At 48.8% G+C, this 19418-nt stretch overlaps 2 protein-coding genes across 2 annotated transcripts; both read left to right on the top strand.

The window, feature by feature from the left end:
• The first annotated feature begins 1 nt into the window (after position 1).
• Positions 2-11740, top strand: LOC121598734 (chromatin modification-related protein eaf-1-like). The gene is made up of 3 exons (XM_041926016.1): positions 2-86; positions 2903-6710; positions 7848-11740. Exons 2-3 carry the CDS (start codon positions 3678-3680, stop codon positions 8940-8942), a joined length of 4128 nt encoding a protein of 1375 aa, XP_041781950.1. The 5' UTR covers positions 2-86; positions 2903-3677; the 3' UTR covers positions 8943-11740.
• A 2044-nt stretch (positions 11741-13784) lies between these two features.
• LOC121598109 lies at positions 13785-14699 on the top strand. Its single transcript, XM_041924689.1, has one exon. The coding sequence runs from the start codon at positions 13969-13971 to the stop codon at positions 14440-14442; it is 474 nt and encodes a 157-aa protein (XP_041780623.1). The 5' UTR covers positions 13785-13968; the 3' UTR covers positions 14443-14699.
• The last annotated feature ends 4719 nt before the right edge of the window (positions 14700-19418 follow it).

The following is a 19418-nucleotide window of genomic DNA, read 5'->3' as shown; positions in this document are numbered from 1 at the left end:
TCCGGCAAAAAAAAGGGCACAACTTCGCAGCACAAACGGTTTCGAGAGAGAGTGAAAGATCCGCAAAATACGATATCAGAAAGCAGGTAAGCAGGAAGGAAAGCTTTCGCGAAGAAAGCGAAAAGTGTGTTGCGGCACTTTCGTTTTTGGTTTGTGATACAGCAACATACGCAAAGGTTTGGTGTGCAAAAAATTCACCCCCGAAATGGCAAGGGCTACATTTTGTAGCATGATTTGGTAGAGCAAATCGACAAAAATGACCCGAGGAATGTTACTGTTACCCTATTTCTTCAATGTTACATCAAATGCGAACATCTCTTTGTATACGTTTTTGTTTGCTGATGACCTGTTCGTTGTATAATGTCAGATTTAATTTATAAAAAAAATACTATAAGAGTGAATAGCTTCTTTTTAGTATAAAAAACCCCATTTAAATAATGCACCAAAAATGTGTAGTCGTAATTAGCAAAATAAAAGTGTGTTGTTTTGTTTCGCATTTGTATTTTCACATTCGAGCAACAAAACTCCTAGCTAAAGCGGTTTACACTCCGCTGGTTGAGGTGTTAACGGGCGTCGAGCGCTTGACGTACATGCTATAAATTCAAAATAATATTATTATTTTTTGTTTTTTTTTTATTGCAATTTTTCCGCACTTTCCGCTCAAAAAAAACTACGCTGCGATAAAAAGCATACATGAAAATGTGTAAATTTATTAACAAGTTGTGTTTTTCGTAAAAGTAAGGCTCAGCCCTCTACGTTACATTGGAGAGGCGTTACATTCCTTAAACTACACCCAAGCAACATTTTTATTGTGGTTTTGTCATGTACCCGACCAGTGTACATTAACCGTAGAGTTGGCAACCAGATTTACACACGTAAGTTGGCAACCGGCATACCCGGGTATTCCACACGTTCTGATGCAAAAAAATTAACGATTTTCATAGGTAAACAATGCTCTCTATATTTTAATGCTGTAAGCAAGTAATGCCGACCATATATTCTCTTCTATTTCATTTATTCAATAAGTTTTTTCATTTTATTTTAAAAATAACGGTCAAATTGAAATTTGGAATCGCTTGAATTTGACTCGATAATAAGCACAATACGAAAAGAGGATGAAGAGAAACGTCATTCTCCATACAAAATGTATAGAATACCCGGATATGCTGGTTGCCAACTTACGTGGTAAAGTTAAAAAAAATCAAATTAAAATACTTACAAGCTGTTTAAAATTACAACTTATGCACCAAAAAATCATAAATTAAAAGCTGGGAGGCTACGGAAAATTTCAGGTCAATAAAAGCAATGAATCAAAAGTTATTGCAGTTCGAAGTTAAAAAAAAATACCCGAGAATCCGGTTGCCAAATTAAAGGTTGATTAAAAAAAGTCATATTTTAAACTGCGATTCAAAGTGGGTATAACGGAGATGCCGTCATGTAGAATTAGAGGTGAAAGAACTCCGCTGGAGCCAAAGCCTGTCTAAACAATTCCAACAACAACAAGTCATGTAGAACTTTTTTTTTATTCAGGAGGAACGGTCCAAAATGACCGTATTGCTAAACTTTTTTTATATTTTTATTCAAAATAGTTGCTTTGCTCATTACAGGTATTTCCCGATATACGCCATACACGATTCACGCGATTTCGCTGTATGCGATTTTTTTTAAATTAATAGTTCTTCGAGCAAATTGTACTGGTTTGACACATCAAATGTCACATGCAAAAAAAAATCCCTTTTTCTTTACTATAACAACAGGTATACATACTCTTCCTGTAAAATGCATGAACCAATTAACAATTTTCTTGCAATGAGTAGATCGTTTTATTATTTTAAGCACAATTAAAATTTTAGTCGAAAAGGTCAAACTGTCTGTAATGAACTTTTGACTCCTTGTCAAATCGTTCTACCTTACGGGACCTCGGTCCTACACAGTCCATGATCCAAGTCCAAGGACTGTGTAGGAACGAGGTTAAGTAAGGCCGCAGGGCCATTGGATTTGTGGTTTGTAGAAGCCTACATTCTCAACGTTTGTCGAATTGCCACAAAATCTGTTTTAGAATCTTTGAGAGTCTTTGAGAATGTTGACGATGCAGCGATCAGCTAACTGAAATATAGGCAATGTTGCTATTTGTTTTTTGTTGGTTATCACTTTGGAAAATGTATTCAATGTATATGATTAAAAAAAAGGCTATCAAAACATATTTTTTAATTAAAGGCTCCAAATAAAGCTAGAATGGCTTTATAAGTTTTTCAGAGTGAGAAAAATTGACGACAGCCACGAGCTCGCGCTTGAGAACAAGTTTTGAGTGCTTGAGAATGTTTTCTCTGCTTGAGAAAGCCCCGTGGCCCCGCGGCTTAATGTAGAACGATTTGACAAGTAGCCAAAAGTTCGTTACAGCAGTTTGACATCTGAGGGCCTTATTCGATTAAAATTTTAACTATGATTTTAATGGTGAATCGGGTTGATAATCATAAGAAAATTGTTAATTAGGTCATAAATTAGACATAAAAAGTATATATGCATTTGGTAAATACATATGTTCGAGGGTTTGATGAATTTTCAAGGGCTTTCTGGTGTCAAAAGGCATCCAAGAAGGCAAACTCGATTTTGGCTAATATTTGACCTCGTTTCAACACAGTTCATGATCCACGACGGTTAAAACAGGCGTTCAAAAAATGCTGCTTGGGTTTGACATAAACCAGGCGTTACGCGTAACGCTCGCGTAACGTAGTGGGCTGAGGCCCTACTTTGACTGCGCTACAAATACAAAACACTTGCTCTTTGCTATTTAATTGCAATTGTTTGATAACTTCTCCCCCTCAACCATACTGCGCAACAACGAAGAACACGATGGAAAATGTGTAAAAGTGTTAACAATTTGTTTGTTTTGTTTATACAGCCCAACGACCCTCCCCGTACGCGTCGTGCACACTGGTCGAATCTGCTCGAGATCGAGCGGTCCGCCGACCTGCTTTCGAGCAGCGTGCATTCCTGTTGTGCACGTACAGACACAACTGCGCCATTCACACACAACACACGCCAAGCACACGGTTCCGCGCGGAGGCCACAGCGAGACGGCAAGCTGGGCTGTCAAACAGAGGAGAGAGAGAGAGTGTTGTGGTTACGCTTCGGATTTCAATACGGAACGTTTTTGTGCGTGTGACTGTGTGTGTGAGTGTTTGTGTGTGCGCGCGGGCGCGCGCTAGTTCCTCCGGAAATCGGAATTTTCCACCGCCCCAGCGGCGAACGCTCCGGCCCCGCACCTGTGTCACCGGAACGCGGCCCGGTACTCCCACCCGCCACGATCAAACCCTTTGTGCTGTGCGGCGTACGAGCCGAAAGGCACTTGCCTCCCCCCGCCTGGGACCGTGCTCCCTCGCTCGACTGTGACTGTTTTTTTTTTCTTCTTCTTCTTCGTTTGTGTGTGGCAGAAACAACAACCAAAAGGAAAAACCCACACCAACACACAGCATCCATCGCCAAGCGCGGCGCTTCCTGGTCCCCTTTCCACCGCAGCAGCAGCACCAGCAACACAAGCACCAGCAGCGCGACCATTGTGCAGGAGCGTGCGGGGTGCAGCGGAGGGCAGGGTAGGGGGTGCTTTGTTTTGATAGCTGAGCGCGCCCGAGCCTGGTCGATGCGTCGGCGCTCGGTGTGCCACCGGCGGCCGCACGATGAATCCGACCTCGCTGTACATCACCACGTCCCGGCTGGTGTTCCAGGGGGACATCGTCGCGGGGCTGCAGGACCTGAACCGGCTGCTGCCGTACCTGCGCAAGAGCCTCAGCTGTGCGGTCTGCTGCAAGCTGCTGGTCGAGCCGCACAGCCCGGTGACCGGCGACTGCCAGCACCACATCTGCCGGGTGTGCGTCGGCAAGCACAAGAAGCTGAAGCCGGCCTGCCGCTTCTGCAAGGGGCTGCTGCAGTACCGGGAAAACACGCAGCTCCGGCTGCTGCTGCAGTGCTACAAGAGCATCTGCACGTTCATCCGCACGCGGCCGGTGTACGCCGACATCTGTAAGTGTGCGGGCGGGGCGGGCCCGCCGGGGGAGGGCGGCGGGCCCGGACCGAGCAGTGCTGCCTCCCCCCACAACACCGCCACCACCTCCCCCAACAGCCTGATGGAGCTGATCGAGGAGGGGGCCGCCTTCGTCGACGACTTCAAGTGCAATTCCGGCCTGTCCAAGTCGGCCTACTCGATACTGCCGTGCGTCTTCCCGCCGCCGGTGGTGACCGTCCAGCAGCAGCCCGCCGCCGCCGCCGAACCGAAGCCGCCGGTCGCGGCCGCACCGCCGCCCTGCTGCTCGAAAGGGCCGCCGGGAAAGGGCAAAAAGGAAGTGGCCGGCAAAACGTCGGGCACGTCGCAGCAGCCCGTTGCACCACTACCACCACCACCACCACCGCCAGCGAACGAGCAGGGAAAGCGGAAGGAGGGGCGGAAGGCGAAAGCGCGCACGACAAAGCAGCAGCAACCGGACGGGGAGGAGCAACCGCCGCGGAAGAAGCGGGCACAGTCGAAGCAGCGGCAAAAGCCGGAACCGCCCGCCCAGCAGCGGCAGCCATCGGAACAGCGAACCGTAAAGCAGCAGCAGCAGCAGCAGCAGCAGCAGCAGCGGAAGCAAAAGCAGCAGCAGCAGCAGCAGCAGCAGCGGAAGCAAAAGCAGCAGCAGCAGCAACCGCTGCAACCGGGCGCACAAGTACAGCGGCAGCCACCGAGACAGGGACCGGTAGTGGTGGACAGACCAACAGGGGAGCAACAGCGAGCGGCCGTGCAACAGGTAGCGCTACAGCAGAGGCCGCCACCGGTGCAGCAGCAGCAGCAGCAGCGCAAACTACCGGTCCAGCCGCAAGCCCAGCTCGTGCACTACCACTGCTTGACCCCGCGGCAGCACATCAAACAAACCATCCAGCAGCAGCAGCAGGGAGCGGCAAAACAACAGCAGCCCCCGAAACAGCTCAAGCAGCAGGCGAAGCAGGGACAGCAGCCGGCGGCCCAGCTGCTGGTCGTGCCGTCCCAGCAGCCCCCGCAGCAATTGCTGCACCAGCCGCACGGTGCACAGAAGCAGCTGGTGCGCCTGCTGCCGAAACCTTCCACCAAACCTGCCCCGCCGAGCAGTGCCACACTGCTGGCGGCCCAGAAGGCGATGAGTGCGGCCGGCCGGGTGCAGAAAACGCCCGCCGGGAACGGTGCTGCAGCCGGGGGCAAGCCGCACGAATCGTCCTCGTCCTCGTCTTCCTCGGTCGACCAAGCGATCCAGCTGCAGCAGCCAATGTTTCAGCTGCAGCAAAAGCAGCAGCAGCAGCAGCAGCAGCAGCAGCAGCAGCAGCAAGGCAAGCAGCAGCAGCAGATTGCTTTTCCCGCGTCGCTGGCGGTGCAGAAGGTGCCGGTGGTGCGCAAGCAGCAGCAGCAGCCGGCCGACCAGCCGGCCGAGTACTTAACGGCGGAGCAGGGCGGCAGTGCGCCCCAGGTGCTGCTCGAGCATGCGCAGGACAGCTTCCAGAAGCAGCTGGAGCTTGCGCAGCAGCGCCAGCAGCAGATTGCACATGAGCGGCAGCGGGTGCAGGCGCTGCTGCCCCATCAGCGGCTGCCACCGTCGCCGTCGGTTCCGCCCGGCAAGTTTGTCGGCCAGCAGCAGCAGCAGCAGCAGCAAACCCGGATGGCAGCATTCCCGCCCGGGGTCGGCGGTGGCGCGGCGAAACCGCTCAGCACCAGCAGCATCATACGCAACGTGCTGCCGGCGCGGATCGGTCCCACCATCATACACGCGGAATCGATCGCGGGCCGGACCGGCACCACCAGCGCCAGCCCGCTCGTCCCGCAGCACGTGGTGAAGAACAGCTGCGTGCCGACGACGCCGCGCATCGTCAACATTACCACGCCGCAGGAGATCAAGTTCGAGGCGGCGCCCACCATCAAAACCGTGTCGAGCGGCTCGACCATGTACTCGGTGCTGTACGCGGAGAGTGGCAACAAGTTTACGATCAAGCGCAAGCCGGACACGGTGTCGGCGGCGGCTACGGCGGCCAAATCGGTGCACGGTGGTGCGCAGCAGCAGCAGCAGACGACGACGACAACGACGAAGCTTGCCACGATGAGTCCGCTGGGTGGTGCGGCACGCTCCTCCCTCATTCCTGCCAAGGCGGCGACCGAATTCGAGCAGCCGCGCATGGCAATGGCACAGAAGCAGACGGTCGCGCCGAACAATCCGATCGTGCTACAGTTCCGGCCACCGCAAGCCCGCACGATACAGCTGCCACTACAGAACCAGCAGCAGCAGCAGCAGCACGGGACGGTGTTGGCGAAGCAGCAAACGTCCTCCTCCCCGCTGCAAGTGCAGATGGTGCAGCAACAGCAGCAGCAGTATCAGCTGCAGCAGAATCAAACCGTCGTTTCGTTGGCGCCGCAGCAACAGCAAAACTTCCGCTCGCTCATCATCCAACAGCAGCAGCAGCAGCAGCAGCAACAGCAACAAACGGCGACACAGACACAACCGTCGGCACAATCATCGGGCCAGGGATCACAGCAGCAGCAACAGCAGCAGCAGCAAGCACTGAAGCGAAAGGGCTGCCGGTGTGGCAATGCTACCCCGACGCCCGGCAAGCTGACCTGCTGCGGCCAGCGCTGCCCGTGCTACGTCGACTCCAAGTCCTGCGTGGACTGCAAGTGCCGTGGCTGCCGCAATCCGCACCGAGCGGACGGGTTAAAGGTAATTTGCTCCCTCCCTCCCTCTCTCTCTCTCTTCCACTCACCCGAATAGATTCCAGCTAGCTCCAAAGATTTCTGGAATCGATTCCGGCTCGTAGGTCCGGAATCAGTTTCGAAGTCAGCCTTGCTGGCATGCCATGGTTGTTACGCCAAGAAGAAGAAGAAGAATAAGAAGCTCAAACTATATGAATCTTTGGAGATTTATGAATCCCATGAGATTCATGAATCCCCAGAAATGCGTGAATCTTTTGAAATTCATGATTCTTTCGAGATTCATGACTCTTGCCAACCGTGATTTAGATTCACTGTATCATTTCAAAGATGCACTCAGATTCATGAATCAGAATCAGATTAATCTAACCCTAAATACTACGTATTGTTGGCCGCAAAGAATCCAAATTTTCCTGTAAACGATCCATTCTCATTCATCCAGATTCCCTGACTGATTTCGCTAATGAAGCTTCTTATTTCAATTCAAGAACTGATTCTCACTCCGTAGCTAGTTCCAATTCTGGAGTCAATTTGGATTCCGATTGCGATTCCGATGCTGGAATTGATTCCGGATTGGGAGTCGACTCCTGAATCGCCTCCGGAATTGGGTCCGGAATCGAAACCTATTTTACCATCGGAATCGTCTTCGGAATCGACTCCGGAATCGACTCCGGAATAGACAATGGAATCGTCTTCGGAATCGACTCCGGAATCAGAATCGGCTCTGGAATTGGCTCCGAAAACGTCATCGAAATCGACTCCGGAATCGGAATCGGCTCTGGAATTGGCACCGGAACCAACTCCGGAATCGAAATCAGTTCCAGCTTCGGAATCGACTCCGGAATCGCAATCGACTCCTAAATCGGCACCGGAATTGGCTCTGGAATCGGCTCCGGAATCGTATTCGGAATCGACTCCGGAATCGGCTCCGGAATTGGCACCGGAATCAACTCCGGAATCGAAATCAGTTCCAGCTTTGGAATCGATACCGGAATCTTATTCGGCTCCGAAATCGGCACCGGAATTGGCTCTGGAATCGGCACCGGAATTGGCTCTGGAATCGATTCCAAACACGGAATCGAATAGTTCCGATTGCGAGCTCCCATCACTAGTATTAATCACTTTCCCCCTCCCTTTCCCTCCCTAGATCCGTCGATCGCTGTCGGAGCTGCTGTTTGAGCAGTACAATGCGCCCGCGACAACGGCGACCGCGACCGCCACCGTGGACACGCTGTCGGCCGGCACGACCGCCTCCTCCACGCTCACGCTCGGCCCGACGATAACGCCCGTCACGTACAGCATCAGCGCGCTCAAGGCGGCATCGGCGGCGACCCCCGGCAGTTCGGCGACGGCTGTCGCGACCGGCACCACCAAGGTGAAGGTGATCAGTGCGGGCCAGCACCACCAGATACTGCAAACCACGGCCAAGGCGCCGCCCGCCACCTCCGTCGTGAAGACTGGTGCGGGCGGCGGCCGCACCCGCACCAATGGCGGGGGCGTCGGGGTGGTCGGCCTCCTGCCCACCAGCAAAAACCCGCCCACCGTACAACCGAGCAGCAGCAGCAGCAGCAGTGGAGGTGGAGGAAGCACGATTACGATCCGCCCGTTCGTCAGTGGGGGCGGCAGCTTCGCTAGCGGGAGTGGCACCACCACCACCACCATCAGCTACCTGCCCACAAACGTCACGTCGGGCGGCGCCGCCCCCACCACCTCGTCCGCGTACGGGTCGCAGTATTTGCAAAGCTCGGCGGCGACCGTGCGCCTCAGCAAGCCGGGCCCGTCCCGCACCAGCACCGTCACGTCCGGCACGCTCGGCGGTCCCCCGCCGCCCACCACCTCGTTCGGCGGGGGCGGTACGTTCGCGGGCGGCAAACCGGACGCCCTGCTCAGCCAGAGCTCGGTGGCGATGATGCCGGTGGTCGCGATGCCGCCCGCCGGCGGTGCCTCCTTCTCCACGCCGACCGGCGTCTGGTCGCCGTCGCTGCCGAGCAATCTGTTCGGCGGCGGGGGCAGCGTCGCCTCCACCGGCACCAGCTCACCGGTCGGTGGCGGCGGTGGCATCGGCGGCGGCGGCGGCAGCGCTACCGGCAGCTCAGCTGCCCCCGAGCTCTCCAGCCTGTCCGGGTACGACATGAACAGCTTCGTCACCATCGGCCACATGCTCGACCCGGAGGGTGTCGGTGTGATCGACCTGTGCGACGATCTCGACCTGAACGCGGCCAACCTCATCTCGATCGACTGATCACCACACCGGTGGATGATGATGATGATGATGGTGATGGTCAGGCGCAAAAAGTGTTTGCTTTTGGATGGATTTTTGTTTTTTTTTTTTATTTCGATATGGCTCGATTGTCGCTTTACACACACGTAACCACACCGGTAGGGGTGGGAATTTTGCAAACCCGATCTGGGCTGTTTTTTTCTTCTTTTTCGTACACACTACCTCCGCTCTCCCTAGGGAAAAGTGATCCTTTTTTTTTTTTGTCGGCTGATAGACTCTCTCTTGCTTTGATGCTTGCCCGTTTACGACTTCCTGTAATGGTTTTGCTCGAACTGTTTTAAACCTTTACCATCCTCGTTCTAGTAGAAATGTTAAACATTTGTACTCACGCTCGATTTTCGCGTTGCTTTTAATGAATGTGCGTTCTTTTTTAATTTAATTTTTTTGTACAATCTTATATCTTGTATTTGAAACAGCAGAAACGGCGTATTTTTTAAAAAAAGAAGAAATGCACGATAGTACACATGCACAAAAGCATGATTTTTAATTGCGAGAACACGACTGTAAAGCGTTAGTTAAATTGTTTTTCCGATAGTTTCCGGTTTAGGCTACCGTTTTTAACCCTTTCGACAGCGGGGGAAGCAATAGAGGTTCTTTCTTTGGTCTAAAGGATCAAAATCAGTTTGTGTTAGTTTAGCTCGTTTGCTTTTGTGTGTTTTTTTTCGGTCTCTTTATTTTTGGTTGACTTTTCGTGCACCCCAGTAACTGCTTAGCCGCAAAAGAAGTAAATTATTGTTTTCGTTTTATTATACATAAATTATATTTAAAAAAAAAACAAGTAATTTAAATTAGAACTTAATTTACCAAAACACACACACACGCATGCACACAAACGGACATTGATCTGAGTATTTAGTTCGGCCACTAAATTGAATTAAGTTTGGCGTTGAATGGTGGAGTTGTCCCTCCGAGTCCCACGAACACGTGTGATTTGGTTTGAATGACGTTTTTGTTTGTTTTTTTTTTGTTTTTTTTTTAGAGCAATGCGTGCATATGTTTGTGGCTTGAACCCGTGACGGGCATGTAGTGAAGTTTTAGTGTGTCTTAGCTGTCGCAAAAACATTCCCCCAAACGCCAACCTTTCCTACCCAAAAAGGGAAATCTCTCAAACACTTATTGGCGCATGTAGGCAATGGGGGCGGGGGATGAGAGGGCTAAGTGGATAGCTTCCAGAGCGATCCTCTACCGGTGCGTGTTTATGTATGTGTGTGTGTGTCTCTATGTACGTGTGGTATCATCGTTGTGACATTAGACGTTAGGAAGTGCTTGAACAGTTCGTGCTTATGATCCTCTTTTTTATTATTATTTTTTGTTTATTTGCCATCCAACAACCATCCCACCCACAGGAAGCAGAAGTAACCTTCCGCCTCCCCCCCCCCCCCCCTTACTTCCCGATAGGTCTCCTTTTTGTACTGATTTACGGCGGTTGGTTCAAAGTGTTGCGAGGTAAGCGATGGCATCGGTTGCACACGGCTAAACCCCACTTGACTGTCTCATAGGTAGTAGTAGGCCTGTTTTTTTTTATTTGTCACGTGAATGTTTAGTTTGTAGAGCGAAGGCAATTTGTGTTTTGAATGTTTGTGCGCGCTAAACGAGCCTAACTAACCAATTCCATTATATTGTTGTTTTTTTTTAAATTTAAAAAGAAAAAACACACACACTCTGTCGAATGTTGCTGTTTGCTGGAAGTCGAGCCTCGTTTTCCCTCGTAGTAGATGTAGGTCGTGCTGTGAACGGGAGTATGCAACAAAAAATGGAAAAAGAAACACAACACTAGCGACAAATGCAAGCGAAAGAATGTTTGGTAGAATAATTAAAAAAAAAAACAAAACTAAACAAAAATGTTGCAAAGCGATAAACACAAACATAAATTAATCGACTCCAAGCCCGATGGGCCAGGAACTTGAGATGTAATTGTAAATTGTAGGGATTCTTTTTTTTTTAACGGCTAAAGTTTGACCCGAGGACATTACTTAATTGAGGATAGCGAGAGAGCGAGCGAAAGAATGTTCTGCAAAAACAAAACACAAAACACAAAAAAGGAACAAAACCCTGTGCGGAAATTAATTTATATGGTATTATACCCGTTCGAGCGCAGTTTAGATTAATGCGAATGTGTGTGTGTGTGTGATTTGATTTTGGAGCAAAGCAAAGTCGCACGTTAAAGTGCGCGCACCGCTCGTCACTATTTTTTCCTTCCCCACCCCCCCCCCCCCCCCCGCGGTCGTTTCAACAATTGAAACACACACATCACAAAACTGCGCCGGAACGAATCCCGGGTACAGAGGTGCCCGCTACTTTTGCACAAATTGCATTTAAAGCTTGAAGAAAAAAGAGAAGAAGAAAATGATTTAAAATTGAACATAATAATAATTATAATAATAGCAACAGCAACACAGCTACTACTACAGCAAAAAAGGGAGGTCGTGAAAGAGCATACCCAAATGTGATGTGAGAAGGGCAGTGTCTCGACGAGGTGTTGCAGTGGAGTTGAATTTAGTAATGTGTAACGTATTAGGTGTATGGGCGGCCACGCACGCGTGGGCAGCCTTTTTCTCATCCAAACTGCAAAAAGAAACAAAACAAAACAAAAACAGTCCCCCCCAAACTCCCAAATAGATGTAACTAACAAACCGACACGACAGACATGGTAAGCAAAAAAAAACGGTGGGAAGAAATTTTATTTTTGTATCAATGTATAAACTTTCGCTTTTTGTACTGTTGTAATATGCGTATATAATAAAAATCTGTAAAAGTAAGCACTTCTCTCTCCCTCTCACTCTCCCTCTGTCTGCTCACGATAGGGCACGTCGATGTGACATGGCCCGGTCAACAATCATTCTCCAGAAAGTTCCAAAAATTCCGGATTCATCGGCTGCGAATCCGGATCAATCCGGATAAGTTCTAGATCAATTTGGATGAGTCCCGATCTGTCCGGATCTGTCCTGATGGGTCAAGAAAATATTATTGCAAGAAATAAACACAAAACAGAAAGAAGATTGTTATACTGCATCGTACATATTCGATGCCTTACTTGAAAGTCAATGAACTCATCAAGAATTGTCTAGACGATAATGGACATTCCTTTTGGGAATTAGAAATTGCAAAGTCAACCTAAACTACTCGCCCGAACTCTACCGGCTCGTTCAGAATCATTCAGACCTATCCGGACCCATCCGGACTAATCCGGACTGATACGGAGTCAAATCCGGTTATGATCCAGAGTCGGAGTCCAGAGTCATATTTGGCGCACCAGAGTCGAAGTTGATCCAAGACTCCGCTCCGGATTACCCATCACTACTAGACACCCGATCTCCAACAGATCTCACTGCACCGAAGCTCCCTGTGCTCCCCCGCGTCTTATGCCGAACTGTGGATCGTTGTCGAAGACCTTCTTGGTGGGGCATAAGCCCGGCATTCTCATGACATGCCCCAGCCATCGTATTCTGCCAGTCTTCACCACCGGGTGAATGCTCGGGTCGTCGTACAGCTCAGCAAGCTCGTGGTTCATCCTACTCCTGTGTCGCTCAAACACGTCCAGAACGTTTGCATCCTCCGCTCGGATGGTCCAAGACTCATGTGCATAGATGACCACCGGGCGAATCCATGACCGATATATCTCACATTTCGTGTAGGCTCGAAGTCGTCTGGATCCCCAATAAACCCGATTGTATGCACGATTCTCCTGTACAAAGCGTCTCCGGATTTCGCTGCTGATGTCTGATGCGATGCTGAAGATAGCAGAACTCTTCTACCACCTCGAGATCTGGCCCTATTACGGACTGAGCCTCAGGCAAGCAGGTACTTTGCCATCGTCACATCGATTCTCGAACCAATTCTTGCTGCTTGGCGTTTGAGTCAGGTGTACGCCTCACACGCCTTTGCTGTTCACACGTCGATGATGTCGGTGTCATCCGCGAAGCCAAGAAATTGGAGAGATTGGTAGAACATCGTACTACGGATGTCGTTGTCCGCGCTTCGAATGACACCTTCCAGCGCGCTGTTGAAGAGTCCATCAGTAGAGTCCATCACCAGTGCCTCAGACCCCTGTGAGTTTGGAACGATTCCGACATCAAGTTCGACCTTATAATGCACTCCATTCAGGTTGGCCTCTAACAGTCGGATCCATTTCCCAGGGAAGTGGTACCGCTGCATGATGTTCCATAGCTCAAACCGGTCAATGGTGTCGTAGGCCGTCTTGAAGTCGATAGGTGGTGCGTAGGGGTCTGCTGCTCTCTACACTTCTGCAGGATCTGCCGTAGAGTAACAAGCATCTGTGGATTTTTTTTCTGGAACCACCCCGCCCACTGATGGCTTGCCGTACGATTATTTTTAACATTTGCTGTCGAAATTGATTTTAGATTACATTGATTACAAAATACAGGGTTTTCCAGGGGTTCACATAGTTGTAGGACACTTCCTGGTCTCTTTCCTATAGGAAGTGCACTTCATATGTTGGAAATTGGACTCGTTGGAACCCTTTTTGGACAGGATCGTTGGAAATTCCTATTGGATTTGCCCAACAAGGGTGCTATAGAGTCCAATTGCCATAAATTATGTTTATTTCTCGAAAGAAAGAGTTAATAAAGCGTCCCACAGCTTGAAGAACTGATGCAAAACCAAATCTGATACAATCTTTTGAGTAATTTTCGAGCATTTGTAATTGTTTTTCGTTGCGCGATCGTCCAACCGTCACGACAAATCGCGTGTACGCGCCGCTCCATTCCAATCCTTGCAGCCGGTAGCGTAAACGCGCAAGCCCAGCGAGCTGCCAAACGCTACCCCGCTGCTGATATCAAAACAAAGAAAGGCTTCGTTGTGCGCGGTACTGTGGGGGAACCAGCAGCAACGAGCGACCCAAAACATACCATCCCAACCCACCCATCCCACCCATCAACTCCACACTCAACAACGCAAAAGGCCCAACCGAGTGACTCATCCGGCAAAGGAGCGCCCCCCCAGCCCAGGAGTGTAGTGTTGCAGCGAAATGTTTTCCTTTTTCAAGAGCAAAAAACCCAGCCCCACACAGGTGCCGACGGAACCGATCCCGGGCGCTGGTTCGGCGGCCCACCACCAGCAGCCGCCCGCCGCGGACGATTTCATCTTTATCGAGCGCCGTGGCGGCGGTCCGGCCCAGCCCGCGGACGAAACGCTGGCGCCCGGCGGCACACCGGGCGGACCGGCGGCCGGCAGTGCCCTGTACCCGGCCGTCCCGGAGCCACCGGGCGGAGCTGGCGGCGACGCGGTCGGCAATCCGGTGCCGGTGCGGCAGCGCAGCGACGAGAAGGTGGCCGGCAACGCGGTGCACGGTGTGCCGTTCCGGCTTTCGGCGGACATCGGCCAGCCGGCGGACATGGAGATTACGCGCATCCAGGCGAACGAGATACTCACCTACATCGGCCAGGTGATGTACGCGCCGGACTATGACTTTAGCCTCGAACGGAGCGTGCTGCAGGACTAGGAACGGGGCGGGCGGGCGGGAACCCACACCCACGGAACGACGAGGCGCAGGGGATGTGATATTGCTGCTAGCTTTGCTGAGTTGGGGCGAATGAGGGGCAGGGGGGGGGGGTTCAAGGATCGTAAATGGGGAAATGGGGAAGCTTCTATTTTATAACGTATTCGCCTTCCCGACGCCGACGGGAAGAGACCACTGTTGCTGCTTTGTTATATGCTGACCAAATAAATGCTTACGTGATAAAGGTTGTTCAGCGCCGATCTGCGGTCTCAATGATGTTGTCTCGGCGGTATAGTAGACGTGAGAAGCGAGGAACCTAAGCGGGAAAAGGGAGACCAAGAAGGGTCCGGAGTAAGTCGAGACAGTTTTCCGATATACGTCCGTGTCATTTGACCACTTTTGGCAAACTTTAATCTAGTATCTCGCATCGTTCGTAGCAAAAGCTTGTCGGTAACATGTCTTGTAAGCTTCCAAAAAAGGGCTCAATATCAGAATTAATATTAGCAGTGATTAGCGAAGATTCTACACATTTACCAAGGTATCCTTAGGTTCTGCAGGATGGTCTGGTACTGTGGGTTTATTTATAATTTAATTCGATCGAGTGATCCAGTCAGGCAAAAGAAGTCTAGCGATCATAATAATAGGTCACAGCAAACATGGATTAACATGACTGTCTCTAATTAAACTACATGTTTCGATACGTGAGATGATACACATAAATCCTACTACGGTGACCCGCCAGCGTAGTTTAATTTCAGTTCATTTCATTTATTACTTTCAATATGTCAGCCTCTGGGGATGAACATACATTGCTGAAAACCTAGCTGGACCTATTGGTGCTAAACTGATTGGAACTAAACTGAACTCAACTAAGGAGAAGTAGAAAAGGATGTAATTGCATGGAAATCTATAGTGAAAGGGAAATAAGCAGCGAATAAGAAGAACATATTTTAAAAATATAAGAAAATTAAAAAAGAGAAAAATAATTATATTGTATAACATAAAGCCGGAACATAGTTAGAAGAAGCTTAAATCACGGTAATGTTCATTGAATTGACGCAAAGAAATTAGCCACGGGTCGTTAGTGCCAAACGATGTATTGCGGAAAGGTATTGCAAGAGCAGTTTTCTTAAACACCTGGAAGGAATATACAAGTCTAGAGCATCTACAGTCTCTCGTAACAAATACCTGATAAATGACTCATATCTAGATTGAATAGTATGCTACGATCACTGTATGACGGTAATGTGGTGGTGGAATTTCTAAAGAGGCGACGATATAAGCACCTAGTGAAATGCTTTTGCACACTTTCGAGTTTGTTAGTCCAGCCTGCACTGTTAGTACAGAAGACAACAGAAGCATACTCAACAACAGGGCGCACTAGCGAACAATGTAATGCCTTAAGGCACCTCAAATCGGTGAAGCCCGAAGTCAAGCGAAAAATAAGGCCAAGGTTTGAATAAGCTTTTCCGATGATCAATTCAAGATGACTATCGAATGATAGCCTTTCGTCTAACATAACACCTAAACCGCGAACACATGACACCATATTGATAACAGTGTTATTAAGAACATGGTTGTGAATAAGAGGGGAATGACGATGACACAGAACTCTAAAAAGTTTCACGCACACCAGGAAGAGAGGGAATTAAGAAGAGATTGGAGTGTGCTGCTATCATCCGCTTGCATCGCTGGAACAAATACGTGCTGTCTGCATATAGAAGGTAGTTAGGAGATGGAAGAGTAAAACTAATGTTATTTATGAATAATAGAAACAAGAGGGGACTTAGTACACCTCCTTGAGGAACACCGGAGGAGTTGGAAAACGGTAAAGAAAAGAACGGTCCGTACTTTACATGAAGATTTCTGTTAGAGAGGTAAGACCCAATCCAGTGCACGAAAGACGTAGATATGCCTAATTTAAAGAGCTTCATCAACAGTAGTTTATTAGATACTCTATGAATAGCGGATTTGATATCTTTATACACTGTATCAACTTGGTAGCCCGTATCCAAATACGGGAAAGGCCAACTGAAGGTTGCAGATGAGCAAGGCTACTGCGTTTCGTATTAGTGATGCGTAAGGTTGGTAAAAATTTGGTGTCATCTCCGAACCGACTCTGGAAAGTAGGTCCGATCAGCATTATCAGGAGCCAGAGTGGGAATCGACCGCAGTCAGTGTCAGAGTTGGAACCGGAGATGGTCGGTGCAATGGTGCTGTCGTAGCAACAGCGCTATTCTTGAAAACTTCTTACTACTCCGACCGACTGCGAGTCCGAACGACCCCAGGCTCTGGACGACTCCAGACAACTCCAACTCCAGGCGACTCCAACTTACATAGGCACATTTCCAGCACGAATATGTCCCTTTGAGATATTGACATTCATCTCCGATGGGTGTCTTAAGGACCTTCTGAGGACCCAACCTGACCTAAAGCTTTGGATATTGGATAATACGGGCAGTGATCCCGTGAGGATCGGGATAGCAACGAGATCTTTACCTGTGAACCGAAATGAATATCGGGAAGATTCCAGTAGACTTACAACAGCCAGGATGTCAAGATAGTAACCAAATTCCACACTTCAGTGGATGATGCGGATAAATCACCACAACTGAACCGAATAAGCGAACACATCGTCGGGATCTAATTTATAAGACTTTTATTAGATATTCTTGTTTCACGCGTTTCATCGTTTTTTTTCTGTTTGTTTTGTTCTAAATACTTCCCATACAACATATTTTAGGAGTAGTGCATTACAGTCTTCTTCGTCTTCGTACGACCACCGCTCCGCTACACCTCTTACGCGTCTCGGCTCTACGTTATCTCGTGTTTTTCCTCTCTTTCTCTCTCTCTCTCTCTCTCTCTCTCTCTCTCTCTTTATTTAGTTCGCTGTGTCGCTCTGTGTGTCCCTCCCCTCCCCTGGAAAGCCTTCTCCCCTCCCCATAAGCCGTCTTGATCTATAAGGTGCATGTCACGTTGCGCTGTATGTGGATCTGTGTGTTATAATGAATTTGGACCTGACCGAACTTGGCAAGACGTTTCTCCTGCTTGCTCGCCATCTTTATAAAATTCACTTCCCGCTACTTCCTCTCTCCCTCTCCCCTCTCTCTCTCTCTCTCTCTCTCTCTCTCTCTCTCTCTCTCTTTTTTTTCACTGCCTTCCTTCCTTCAATGCGCCTGTTGGTGAAAGTGATGAATGTGTATGTGTATAGGGAGGCTGTAGGCGGGGGAGGGTATGGGGGGGTATGAATGAGGATGATCTTGCTACACCAAGTATAGTAATGTCTCTTATATGTATATAATTATATATTTTTCTATCCAGTCATCAGATTACGAGGGCATTGCTTCATGATTGGTATATTGTATACTAAAAACTATAGATCTTCCGATACTGTCCAACTGCCCGGCGCGTCGTCACACACGTGCGCGTTGGGCGATGGACGCGTGCGTCCACCTACTCTCGAACTGTCGACTAATTTGATTTTACTATTCGTACAAAACTCCTTTTTCTCTTTCTATCTCTCTCGTGCTTTATTTTCTCTCTCTCTCTCTCTCTCTCTCTCTCTCTCTCTCTCTGTCGGCTTATAAGTATCTGCAATTGTTTAAACATTCATGCGATTATTATCCACCGGTTTTGCTTTACCGTTTTGGTTGCATTCATGACGTTGCTAGTGTGCTTGCCCCGGGAATCAAATGCACTATACGCGAGCGTTAGTGTACCGTCTCTCCCGTGTGTCAGAGTTAGTACAGTTGACGGGGGGCGGGCGGCCGTGTGGACAGAGCCCATTGTGTAAGATCCTACACCTTAGCAGAACCTACACTAGATTGCAGAGCAGCATTAAAAAAGCTTGTTTTTGTTTGGATGGAGAGGAGGCTAGAGTGTTGAGTAGTAGTAGTAATAGTCGTTATAAGAGTAGTAGTAGTTGTAATAGCAGTATTAGTAAAACAAAACGAAAAAAGTCATCTTCGACTGTATTTTCCTTTTAAATGTCCCTCTTCCTCTCAGCTTTTATCCCGGCTTTGCATGTGCTGTTTTTTATCGTTTTGTTTGGTTTTGTTTTGGGGGGTTTTCACGCACAAATGTTTGCGCTAAGCTACGGCGGTGCGTGTACACACAAGTGTACGGCAGCTGATGCACTAAGTGTGAGGCCCGGACCACCCGGTTCCTTAGGCACTGGACGACCACACCGCGCTTTGATAAATAGTGTGAACATCTCACCCTCTCTCTTCCACCCCTCCTAATGCCGATTAGCAAAGTGTGGTGCACCGCGTCGAAACTTAAACTTAACCCTACTTAACAGAGAAGGAAAGTTCACGCAGGGTAGTAGCAGGTAGAGTGTCCGCTGTAATTGCTTTCAACTGTCAACGCAGAGTGTGATTGATATATTGCGCAGCAGCAGCAGAACGAGATTGGTCGTTCTTTTGCTCTGGCGCGGTTTCGGTTTCGTTTTAAAAACTCTTTAGAAAGTGCTCAATTTTTCTAAAAAACGTAAAAAAAATTACCAACAAGATTAGAAGAGAACAAAGCTATAACTAACATAACAACGCAGGCCTAAACGTAAACCCCACGCATATATAGGTAACAAAATCTGTGGCGCTGTTCAGCAGTTTTCAGTGTTTTTTTAGTATTCGAGAGGTGCATTTGCTTTCAGTTTTCTTGCTTGTTCCGCTTTCGGGGTTTTTTTTGCGCAGTATCATCGTCATCTATTGCTTTATCGTTTTTTCGTTCTTCTGCTTTTTATAACTCTTACATTTTCTTTATCTATCAAGTATGTATATAAATTTCGATATAAAATTGAGCTCTTATCGTGTATCGATAATGTGTATCTCTCTCTCTACTTCGCTCTTTTTCCTTGTCTATCTCCATTCCACTTTCGCAGTGTTTATCTTGACATCATCTTTTATTTTGATGTTTCTTCCTAGTTACTTCCACTCCGCTTTCCATTACAGTTAAACGTGTTTGTATGTGTATGGGTGTAC

Source organism: Anopheles merus, chromosome X, assembly GCF_017562075.2.
Source record: "Anopheles merus strain MAF chromosome X, AmerM5.1, whole genome shotgun sequence".
Taxonomy (NCBI): domain Eukaryota; kingdom Metazoa; phylum Arthropoda; class Insecta; order Diptera; family Culicidae; genus Anopheles; species Anopheles merus.
This window is presented reverse-complemented; position numbering and strand designations above follow the sequence as displayed.